This window comes from Mirounga angustirostris, unplaced genomic scaffold, assembly GCF_029215605.1.
Source record: "Mirounga angustirostris isolate CCGP_5_RB_7025 unplaced genomic scaffold, mMirAng1.0.hap1 SCAF_10, whole genome shotgun sequence".
NCBI classification, from domain to species: domain Eukaryota; kingdom Metazoa; phylum Chordata; class Mammalia; order Carnivora; family Phocidae; genus Mirounga; species Mirounga angustirostris.
The window spans coordinates 107,818,029-107,830,666 of record NW_026991718.1 but is presented as its reverse complement, the minus strand read 5'-3'; the positions used below and the strand labels follow the sequence as shown (position 1 = coordinate 107,830,666).

The 12,638-nt window shown below is 43.6% G+C and overlaps 1 protein-coding gene across 6 annotated transcripts in view; it reads right to left on the bottom strand.

Moving 5' to 3' along the window:
• The window catches only part of SLC23A2 (solute carrier family 23 member 2), a 146,330-nt gene that overhangs the window by 54,429 nt on the left and 79,263 nt on the right, over positions 1-12,638 (bottom strand). For 5 of the 6 annotated variants that reach the window (XM_064572853.1, XM_064572851.1, XM_064572850.1 and 2 more), the window contains one exon: positions 5,266-5,364. In XM_064572853.1, the coding sequence (XP_064428923.1) occupies positions 5,266-5,364 (99 nt within the window). Of the gene's footprint in view, positions 1-5,265; positions 5,365-5,498; positions 6,040-12,638 lie in introns of all 6 variants that reach the window. The other variant, XM_064572855.1, reaches the window with a different exon arrangement.

Below are 12,638 nucleotides of genomic sequence, written 5' to 3'. Positions count from 1 at the left end.
ATGGGTTGTGGGATTTGTCCTGCACTGGGCTTCAGGCTTAGCACCGAATCTGCTTGAGATGCTCTGTCCCTCTCCCTCTACCCCCTCCACTCACACATAATCTCTCTCTTAAATGAATCTTCAAAAAAAAGAATAAGCTTTTAAAAGTCAGAATAGAACAAGGAAAACATAATATAGGAATTGAAGAAATAAAAAAATTTCCAAGAACTATCCCATGTTTGCAAATTAGAAAGACCCACCAACTACTCAATTAATTAAAAACTATTCAGATATTTTGGAAGGCAGCCATGATACCACCAATGTTGCTCAGACTCGGGTATTTTGAAAACTCAATAAAACAATCAACTGTATTAAGAAAGACTTTAGGGCGCCTGGGTGGCTCAGTTGGTTAAGCATCTGCCTTTAGCTCAGGTCATGATCCAGGGGTCCTGGGATGGAGTCCCGCATCAGGCTCCCTCCTCAGCAGGGAGCCTGCTTCTCTGCCCCCCGTTCCACTTGTGCTCTCTCTTGCAATCTCTGTCTCTCTCAAATATTTTTTTCAAAAAAAGACCTTAAAACAAATTTAAGAACAAAGGGAAATAAAACATGTTGACAGAATCTGGACAGAATTTTTTTTAAAAGGAATAAGAAGTGGAAGTGGTAAGAGCACAGGAGAAAACAGACATGAATAACAGAGTAAGGGGCACAGGCTGGAAGTGGAAAAAAAAAAGAAATCAAACAATGTAAGAGAGGGGCACCTGGGTGGCTCAGTCATTAGGTATCTGCCTTCGGCTCAGGTCATGATCTCAGGGTTCTGGGATCGAGCCCCTCATCAGGCTCTCTGCTCAGCAGAAGGCCTGCTTCTCCCACTCCCACTCCCCCTGCTTGTGTTCCCTCTCTCACTGTGTCTCTCTCTGTCAAATAAATAAATAAAATCTTAAAAAAAAAAATGTAAGAGAAAAAAGGATTAGAGAGAAATGATAGCTGAAGAAGGCAGGCAAAGGAGATCCAAAATATGTCTCATTAGAGCCCTCAAATAAGAAAACAGAAAGAATAGACTGAAACAACAACAAAAAAATAGAATTCAAGACAGCTTTCCTAAAGTAAAAGGATTTTTAATGCTAAATACTCCAGGTGACAGAAAACACTGGCCCAGAATGGTCAACATCAAAACATATCTAAGTAAAGTTACTGAATATCAAAAATAAAGAATCCAAAAAACAGGCAAAAAGATCAAGATGCTGATAAAAAGAAGAAAACAAGACTGGCCTGATTTCTTCACAGCCACAATCAATACCAAAGAATCAAAGAGTAGCAACAATAAGGTAGGACTCAATTATTCTCTTACCTTTGTACTACACAATTTTCCAAACATATACAAAGGTGGAAATACGGAATGCCCACCTCATACCTCTCTCCAGCTTCAAAAATTACCAATGCTGTATTTTTGTCTAATCTATTCCAAGGGAACTTCCTTTTTCAAGAACTGCCGGTACCTTAATTTTAAAGAGAATCCACAAGGATTCAAAGTTTAAAAAGGTCTTTAATTTTAAAAATAAATCTCAACATTATGAAAATAAGTTTATCTTCTATTTAACAAACTTGGTGACAGTTGCAACTGCACAGCTGTTGAAACAATGGGCAGCAAAAGACCCCAGTGCCAAGCCAGGTGGGAGGGATATGCCAAGTGGGTACACATTATAACTAGTTCACTTGTGACTATTTTCACATTTTGGCAATCTCTGCTTCCTAAAAACCTTGTGCTATTTTACATTCCCCTGTCCTCTGTGCAAGGGCCCTGGGAAGTTACATGTTGTAATAACCCCATTTTACAGATGAGGAGGTAGAGACTCTGAAGGGCTGAGTGAGTTGCCCAGGAGTTGGACAGGCTGTCCACAAAGGCTGCATTTGCCACCATGTTACACGGCCTCCCAGAAGGACAGGGTCGCTCTTTAGAAATTACCAGAAACTGACTTTCTGAAACTGTGATTAATAGTGATTTGCCCAATACCACTGCAATCACTTCACATGCTCCTGTAAACACATTTTGCGGGGAAGGTGTAAAGCAACAAAATGCTGATATTTGAATGGGAACATCTAAACCATTTACTTGTAGTTACTTCATTCTTGTTCTAAATACCCTCACTATAAACAAAGTTCAATTCCTTCAACATCCCTCACAGAAGAATCCCAGTAATAACGAGGTCAAGTTCAGAACATACTGGGCATGGGTCCCAATGCTATCTTACAGATTCATGGTTCGTGATTCAAGGCATTATCCTTCAGGTCCTTTCAGGAATAAATCCCTTTGAGCACATTCCAAGATGGGTATCTTGTAGCTAACACCATATTAACCTGCATTTACCATAAGGAGCTCAAAAGTATTAAGAGACACCAGAAGTCAAGTCTTGTATAAAATACGTGAATATATGACAACTAATAGCTCACTATAATTAGGAAAACAAACATGAATATGGAGATCACATGGGGTGATCTCTCTGGCCCCCACTCCTCCTGTCTCTCCTGCAAGGTCCCAGTGTTAGTTAATTCACGATGAAGTGTTCAGAGACAGCCTTTCCATGCCCTCAAAGAGGCAAGATCCCAAAGGGCAGCATCCTCTGAAGTTTTGTTTGCACAAATTCAAGACAGCAGGGGACCTAAATTTCATCTTCTTTTTCTCTAAAACAGGAATAGTGGTAGCACCTTTCTAACTGGGTTGTGGTGAGAGCTAAATGTGACCTGTTGCTTGAATCATAGAGCCCAAGGTCTGGACCATTAGCACCGTTCAACACATGGTAGCTGTTCTCCCAAAACCTGTCATTTCATAAAATAAGAAAAGCAGCCAGCGAAACAGGAAGATATCCTATCTCACTAGTATTCAAGGAAATACTAATGTATCAAAGTTTAGACAGTGAAAAAGATTTTCAAACAGGCAAATAAATGTCTAGCATAAATGTGCTAAACATTTTTTTCTGCCCACAGTTCACTAGCACCAGTAGAAGGTACTGTTAGAGATGTTAAAAAGCCCTGAATATTAATGCTTTTTGCTATTCATTTCAAAAGATGACCATCATTTCCTAGATAATGGAGGAGGAAGTCCAAAATCATGACAGCTTATACCCTGAAAACTCAGACTAAGGGCCCAGTACATGAAAATTGGATCCAGCCTAACGAGTCTGTGAATTCAGAAGCACTCTGCTACAAGATGTATCACTTGGATGCTGAGACCCAAGCAGGCCAGGTGGTGGCTCCCTGCCCAGATCCTGCTCTGTGGGCTGTGTCTCCGCGGCTGACGTAGACATCAGTCAACATGTCAACAGTGCCTACTTGAATTCTTGCACTCTGAGGAGCACCTTAGAATCCAAGACCACAGGAATTTTAACATCTCAGCATGAACTTAATTAGCCTCCATAAGATTTATAATAGCTTGACGAAATTTATAATAGCTTGACCAAAAAGCAATATTGGTCAAGATAGCCAAAAATGGAAAAAAAAACTACACAGACACAAAAATTTGATTTTTCCAGAATTTCAATATAATCTCCTTTTTCTTTATCATTTTAGTGATTACACTGTAAACTTATGGTGTTAATACCCAACCTGGGTACTATATTTGCATGTATCAACTTTCTAGTGGTCTGTTTCTAGAATATTAAGTGAACACTATCTAGAATATTAAGTGTACACTATCTAAAGTACAATCCAGGGGCACCTGGCTGGCTCAGTCAGTAGAGCATGCACCTCTTGATCTCAGGGTTGTGAGTTCAAGCCCCACAGTAGGTGTAGAGCTTACCTTAAAAAAGTACAATACAGTTCTAGAATATAATGCTTCATTATAGAAACTGATTAAATTAGTAAATTTTCACAGTGAAAATAAAAAATGTGCTTTAAAAGTCTACCAAATTAGGGTGGCCTGGGTGGTTCAGTCTTTTACGCATCTGACTCTTGATTTCAGCTCAAGTCATGATCTCGGGATCGTGGGATCGAGCCCTGAGTCAGGCTCCGCACTGGGCATGGAGCCTGCTTAGGATCCTCTCTCTCCCTCTCCCTCCGCCCCGCCCTCCTCTCCCTAAAAATATAAAAAATAAAAAAATAAGAGTCTACAAAGTAAAACTCAAATGAAATTGAGATGTCTTAGAGCTGCCATGCAATCTGAAAATACCCTATAGTCAAACTTTTCATGTATTAAGCACAGTGACCGACCCAAAGTAAAAAAAGAAATCAAGACATCTGGATCCTCTTTGGGCAGGCCTCTCCTGGCCTCCATGAATAAGGTCACACAGACTGACCTCAAGGAGACCGGATGAGGCAAAAAAAAAAAAAAAAAAAGATCCTCCCCGCCTCAGCATGTGATTTCCATCACTCTGTTCATTGTCATAGTCTACACTGGCTTCTCTTATTCTCTTTTACCGCAACGGAGTCTGTACCAGGCACGATACTAACTTTTTTTTAAAGATTTTATTTATTTATTTGAGAGAGAGAGTGAGAGAGAGAGAGAGAGCACGAGAGTGGGGTGAGGGACAGAGGGAGAAGGAGACTCCCTGCTGAGCAGAGAGCCCGATGTGGGACTTGATCCCTGGACTCCAGGATCATGACCTGAGCTGAAGGCAGACGTTTAACGGTTTAACCAACTGAGCCACCCAGGCACCCCAGGCACGAAACTAATAACCACCTATGTTACTATTTCATTTAATCCTAACAAACTGAACAGACAGATGCTGACATTTTTATTCCCATTTTGGCGATGAGGCACCTGATACCCAGAGAGCTTAAGTAACCCTCTTGGGGGCGCCTGGGTGGCTCAGTTGGTTGGGAGACTGCCTTCAGCTCAGGTCATGATCCTGGGGTCCCGGGATCGAGTCCCGCATCGGGCTCCCTGCTCGGCGGGGAGTCTGCTTCTCCCTCTGACCCTCCCCCCTCTCATGCTCTCTGTATCTCATTCTCTCTGTCTCAAATAAATAAATAAAATCTTAAAAAAAAAAAAAAAAGTAACCCTCTTGGGATCTGGGTCACATTAGCATGCAGACCTGAGTCCAGACTCACATTCTGAACCACCTCCCTCAGCATCCTGGATGAGGCCTTTAAAAATAAGGACTGATATGGGTCTCACCTTAACTGCCATCAAGACAATTACCAATTAAGCCACTTCCACTCCTCCTCATCCCTTCTATTTCCATTATGAAGAGAACACACCCACTCGGAAGGGTAGAGACGAGCCCCCAGGAAGGACAGCCACGCCCTGTACCGGGCCTAGGACACAGGGAGGAGGCTGGGGCACGGGGGTACCTTTTCTGCGATGCCATTCTCCGTCGTGTAGATTGCCATGAGCTCCGTGTCTTCATTGTCCTGTTCACCGCTGGACGTGGCACCTCCATTTATCACCACCTGCAGAAAAACACTTCACTTATAGGTTGTTTCACCGCACACCGCTGTCACTTCATAAAATGGAATGGAAACATTCTCCTCAGACGCCTTTTGTAATGCTCGTAACAGACACCAGCTGTGTGTTTTTCGCCTACCAAATCAGCCAAGTTTCCAGTTTTCCTAAAGCAAACGCCGGACACGTGTGCACTGCATCAGCGACCGTGTGTCTCTGACGGGGGGAGAGAAACGCCCCGCGGGTCCCACAGGCGGAGGCCGGACGGAGCACCCACAGAAAGCCCGGGGAGCGGGGCCCGCAACGCCCTCCGAGGCCAAGAGGGCGCAGCTGCTTCTCTGGGCGGCGGGAAGCATCCTGAGCTGCCTTGGTCGAGATCCCTTCCCAAGTCACCGCGTGATGACGATTCTGAGCGGCGTCCCCCGGAGATGCAACTCGCGCACTGCTGATCACCTAACGTGCTGACGTGCTGACGTGCTGACGTTTCTCACCGTGGTTACTATGCAAACCAGCCTGCCGGCGCAGGCGCAGACAGGCGGTAACGTGTGGCACTGGACAGGTGTGGGGGCTCTTCCTGCCGACAAAATCTAGCTTCTGGGCCCTCAAAGTAAGGACCAGAATTCATCCCCATCCCTCATGCCTGCCCTGGTGAGGCGCATGGAGTGATCTTAGGTCCTGGAAGCCTGTAGCAAGAATCAAAACATTTTTACTCTTGTAGTCAAATGGCTCCATTTCTAGGAATCCATCTTGAAAAATTAATCCTGAAAAATAACTATGCATGGGGCGCCTGGGTGGCTCAGGTCATGATCCTGGAGTCTCGGGATCGAGTCCCGCATCGGGCTCCCTGCTCGGCAGGGAGTCTGCTTCGTCCTCTGACCCTCCCCCCTCTCATATGCTCTCTGTCTCTCTCATTCTCTCTGTCTCAGATAAATAAATAAATAAAATCTTTAAAAAAAATAAATAACTATGCATGAATAGCAGCACAACTATATTTTTAAAATACAGAGAAAAAAAGACAAAGTACATAAAAAGTTTAGCATCTGGTATTGTAAAGTATACTAAAGAGAAGTAAAAGATGAGTGACAGAGTAAGAGATGGTCGAGCGCAAGGTCTATAGCCCACCAAGGTCGGTATCAGTAGTTGGTAAAGAATACCTGCAAATCAATAAAACAATCCACAGGAAATGGGCAAGTGACAGGAAGCTACAACTCACAGGAAAAAATTTAAATATCTAAAACACATGATTAGCTGTCCAACCTCATTTAAAATTACAGAAATAAAAATTCTCATTTTTTAACATAAATTAGGGGGATATTTCAAAAGATGAATCTAGTGTTGACCAGGGTGTGCGGAAAAAGCTACTCTGAGTTATCAGAGAGATTACATTCTTGGTGGACTGGCCTTTGTGGAAGGTAATTTAGCACCAGAACAAAACAGGCATTTTTTGGATCCACCAATTGCACTCACAGAAACTTATCCTCCAGAAATATCCATGCAAATGGTATGTGCATTCAAGACTGATGACTGATATTTAAAATGCTGAATCTCTGGAAACAACCTAAATGTTCATCCAAAAAAAAAAAGACATTACAACCAATGGGGAAAAATAAAGATGAACATTGTGAGATATATCCATTTCAAATATAATGCTATTGAAAAGAATTAAAAAAGAAAAAATAAAACTAACGTACTGACAAGGAAAGAACTCCAAAAAATACTGTTTCTTAAAAAAGTCACAAAACAGTAAGCCTAGAATTATCCTAATTAGGCTTAAAAAAAAATCTTAATAACCTCTCTTGTCTTAAACACTTGGGAAAGGATGCAGAAAGGCCCCAAACCAAAAACAGGAAGGCTACCCTACGGACAAGGAGTAATGATGGGCACACCTTTCATTTTTACTCCCAATCCTTCTTTAACATTGAGGTCTTTTATAATCGGCATGTATTTGTGTGTTATTTGTATGCTGCTTTTTTTAAATGAACAATAAAAAAGATGTCCACCAAAATATTAATCATGGTTGTCTTTAATCAGTGGGGCCATTTTCACCTTTTTCCCTTTATATATTTTGGAATTTCCTATAATGAGGACAACTACTTTTTTATAACAGGGAAGAAATTATGAAGACTAAAGATCTAATAAGCAGCATGGAGGTCCAAAGACATTTCAATCCCTTCTTTTTTAAACAGTTGAAAAAATCAGGCAGTGAAAAATTAAACTTCTTATACAGATTACTAACCCAAGTATGAGGCTACTTTAAAGAATGCCAGAGATCTGCACTAACTAGTACATAATTTTTACAGGGCAGCGTTTTCTTATGGAACTTCAAATATTTATTTCTAGAACTACCTCTTAAGTCACAAGATGGGTTTTTACACAAGCTATCTAGGTTTGGGACATTTGTTTGCCCGTAAAACCAGCTGCCAGCAAGATATACCTTCCCAGCCAAGTTCAAGTCCACAACAGGAAACTCTAACTATCAGAGCCACGCTCCAAGTCCTATCATAGCAGTGCTCAGCCCACAGAGATGCCAAGACGTACACACACTCAGGATGAACTCTCTTACAACAACAACGCTCAGTTACTAAGTCATCAAAGAAACCCAGACCTGATTCAAAGTCCTATCCTGGCTAAAAACCCCCTTCATCTGCACTCATGGCCAAATGAACAACTTCTCCGTGGGGAAGGGGGTTCCTTCAGGGGGATGAAAAGGTTTTGGAATTAGGCAGCGGTGATGGGTGCACAACACTGTGAACGTGTGAAATGTCTCTGAATCGTTCACTTTAAAATGGTTAATTTTGTTAACCATTTGTGTGAATTTCACCTCAATGATTTTTTTAAATTCATATACCCGCACCAAACAGGAGATTTGGGCAGGATTTATCAATCTCCATGCCTTTTCGGACTTATTCCACACACACACTCACAATAAGTACCATAAGATGCAAATGCTTCCCAGCCTAGGCAAAGGCTCAATATTCATTCGATGAACTGTCTGAGCACCTGCTGTGCCCAGGCCATGGAGATGCAGTCCTGCCCCCCCACCCCACCCCCGCCCAAGGAGCGCCACCTGGAGCAGGTGCCGGGCTCAGGAATTCTGACTGGACACAAGGCCCCCAGCAGGGAGCCATGAAGCAGTGGCAAGCACAGGCGGGCCACGACCAGACGTGCCCTGTGGATGGCCGCTCTGCCAGCAATGGGACTGAAAGGGCGAGGTGCGGTAAAGGGCACGGTGACAGGAACAGAGGCAGGCAGACCAGTATGTGGCTGCTGCCGGGCACTAGAGACAGTGGCCTTGGCCAAGGTATGAACAGTGCAGTGCTCTGGGAAAGGTAGTGTGGTTCAGGAGAGAGCAAGGATGTGGCCCTAATGCCCCTGGAGACTGCCCGGATGGGAGCAGAGCCTCGCAGCTGCTTGGGGTGGGCACCCGGCAGACACCACCGCGGTCCGACGGGCAACACGCTAGCCCTGCCCTGAATGCCGGGGCAGGGGGAAAGCGTCCAGGCCACTGTCCAGTTCAATTGCCTGGGCCCTGGGCAGATGTGGGTCCCAGCCCCAAAGAGACTGGTGCAGGGACGGGCAGAGAAACAAATTGGTACAAGAGCAGTGTTTTGCAAGCCAATCCAAAAGGTGTTTGATTCCTAGAAACCACATAGGACGCTTACTTCCCCAGGCCAGCGTTGGATGTTTATTTAACTATAAAGATGACTGACCTAAATCACCTAACCATGATTTCTAACATATTTCCACAGGTCAAGCCATCCCCGGGGACCTCGGAGCCCACCTTCCATCCCCATCAGCCTCCCGTTCCAGAGCTGCACTGCTGCCCTCCACCTGGGCCACCCTCATCCCCAAGGGGAGAACATGTCCTGTCCCACCATGTCCTGGAAGGCAGGAGGTTCTGGAGCAAGCAGCAGGTGAACCAAGTTTCTACTGAAGGGAGAGGGGGATCTGGCACCGGAGAGAGGCAAAGGCGACAGGAGGTGGGGACGCCCACCAGGGCGCCCGTCTGACCCGTGGCCTCCCCTGAGAGTGCGTGCAGGAAATGACCAAACATGACTGGAAAAATAAAACACTGGTTTGTTTTACTAATGTTTCCTTTGGTTTATTAAATTAGCTATTCTGATGATTTAGGATTTTTTTCAAATGTGAAATTAAAAAAAATCAAATGTTAAAATCCGTTCTTCAGGAAAGGCACAGACTTTTTTTTTTTTAAGAGAAAGAGATTAAAAAAAAAACGTTCCTGATCAAAGCTTCACATTTTTGAATCTCTAAATATTATTTCAACTGGGAAATAAAACACGAGTTGGAAAGCTTCTTAAGCTTAATAAAACAGGTTTTCTTTTGTGTTATTAATAGCATGGCCGCTAACAACTGGATCTTGGTATCTTTCATCTTAGGAAACTGATCTAGTTTTTATTTAAAAAAAACAAAAAACAAAACCAGCAGATTACTTTTGGGAACAAGATGTCCTTTCTGCCCCCCCGCCCAAACAATTTGAAACCAGATTTGATGGCTTTAAATTTTTCCGCTAAACCAATATTGTATAATCACTCCATCAGCTGTGAATCAAGCAGGTTTTCTCTGCCTACATTTGTCCAGCTGATGGCTTGTTCCCAATATGCAAGGCTAATATGGTCTCTGTGTGGAAAAGTATGTCTATTGCTCCGTAAACATGTCTTTCTTACTCAAGTGTTTTATTTCTAGTAGACAAAGGCAATAATGCTACCGTACTTGTTTCTAAATAGTAATCCTGAGATGGCCAAATGTACGGGAAGCAGGAGAGACAGGCCGACAGCAGAGGAGTGCCATGCCGAGGGCCAGTGTCACGGCAATGCCCATTTAAACTGACAGCGAACGAGCCTGTTACTCACACAGAAGCTGCAGTGAACGGCAGCTGTGGACACCTGCAAGCGGAAGGGTAAAGGGAACCTTGTGCCTCTGATCAGAGGTTCAGAACCCAATCTATCGCCTATTTGGGGTATGGTATAAAGCACCCACCACTATCATGTGTCCAGTAGCTAAGTGAGCTGTTTTCTACTTACTCACTTTCAAAGTAAAAATGAAGTACCCCAAATTAACTGTTTTCTATTCTTTTAGTAAGAAGGTAACAATATTCTTACCCTCTTACACACACACACACACGTGATTATTCCTCTAGTATCCATATCTACAATTAAAATGTGTTTAAAGAAGGTATCGGGGAGCCTGTGTGACTCAATCAGTTAGGCTTCCGACCCTTGATTTTGGCTGGGGTCACGATCTCAAAGTCACGGGATCAAGCTCCACATCGGGCTCCACGCTGGGCATGGAACCTGCTTGGGATTACCTCTCTCGCCCCCTCTGCCTCTGCCCCCACCCCCACCCCCTGGCTCACGGCCCTTGCACTCTCTCTCTCAAATTAAAATAAATAAATAAATAAATAAAGGTATCAAGATTAGTGTTTCTCAGCCTTTAACCCAAACCCCTTTTAAAAGAACATAAAAATCTCCCAACTACTTTCAATATTATTTGAAATTTCAAAAATAACTACCATGAAAAATAAACCAAAGTATTATACAACATACATACCCTAAACCTCCAGAGCTTGTTGGTCTTAGGTTACGATACTCCAAAAGATGTAGTTGATAGAACACTAGCAACCCTGAAGTTGTCTGAGGCAGCAAGTCCCTAACCCTGTTTTCACTGCTTCCTCAAATATGGCAGCCCCCATGACACTCTTCAACGACCAATGCTGCAACCTCCTTCACTTGCACTGCCCAGCCAGGCTTCTTAGGGCAGCCTCTTCACTTCCTCAGCCGTCTCCTGAGGCCACCTGGGATACAGCAGCCAAAGTACCCTGGGAGTTCCAGGTACCATCCCCCTCATCCCCCAGCATGACTTGCCCTTCGAGAGGAGCCGGAGGTACCTCACCTCTCCCCAGTTCCAGCCCCTATCCTGAAGCACTGGGTGGGCCGATATGTCTGTCGGTGGCCCACAAAGAAAACCTCCTGTGCTCCTCCTCCCACACATCCCATGACGATGGTGATGGGGACAGCTGATGTTTTCGGGCCACAGATTCACACCAATACTGGCATTTGTCTCCTTTCAGATCCCCTGCCTGCCCATCTGCTGATCTCTGGTTTAAGGAACACAGTGGAGATGCAGGAGCTAAGTGGAGCATTTATTCACTGCCTACCGTGTACGTGATCTGATGTCGATACGCATGATCTCATTTACTTCTCGAACATCCCAGATACAGACAAGGAGGCTGTGGCTACCAGTACTGACAGGTACAGCCCAGGCTGGAGTGCTGCCGGTTCTCCCTCCATACCCTCAAACTGCTACCTGACCAGGGATTTTCTCTACAACGGTAACTTCTAATACGTCTGTGGCATTTCTGATCGTTGGTACAGCTCAACCTAAGTAAAGGGGTTGGGGTGGGGAAGGCAGATATTCACAAAGAATACAGGAAAAAAAGTATTCCACCTCATTAAAATTCAAAACTAGTATGCTTTGCAATACGGTTAACATACATTAGGCTAACATCTACTCTGGCAAACACTGAGAAACAACCCAAGATCCTGATAAAAGTGCAGAAGTCAGATCCACAATTTGCTACTGTGTCACAATTACAAATTATGTTTTCAATGGCATCAATATGCCAGGATAGAATATGAAGCTAAAGGGCTTTTTAAAGCAGTGTGTGTTGTGTGTCTGTATCAGAATTTTATAAAAGAACTCCCAAATATTTGTTTCAAATCTCCAGAAAGAAATATACCAAAATAGCATACTGTTTTTCTGCTGATGGGATTCTAAATGATTTGTTTTTCCCCTCATTACATCATTCCATAGTTTCTAAATTTCCCACAGTGAACATATTTCTCTTGTAAAGAACTTATACAAATAGTGAAACAATGACAGAAAAGGAACCTAAATGAACTATAAGAAACATCAAGGAAAAGAACACATTGGTTTTCTTGCTACTCTCGTTTTATTCCAACACCACATTTGTACCACGAAGCCTGGGGAGAAACACGGGTGCTTTAGAAGACGTAAAATTAAAGGGGCTGGGGGAACAAACACCGGGTAACGAGTACCACGCAACTGCCCATAGCCGATCTTCCTCCTCAAGTCCTGTATCAAATCCTAACAGGAAATGAGCTTTTTCTCCATCAAAATTATGGACTTAGATTATGGTAAAGAAATCCATCTGAAATCCCTTACCTCTGTTAAAATTAGGGATCCTGCCTACCTACCTTACATAAACACAGGTTAGGAGTGAAAAGAGAATTTAGAGGGAGGG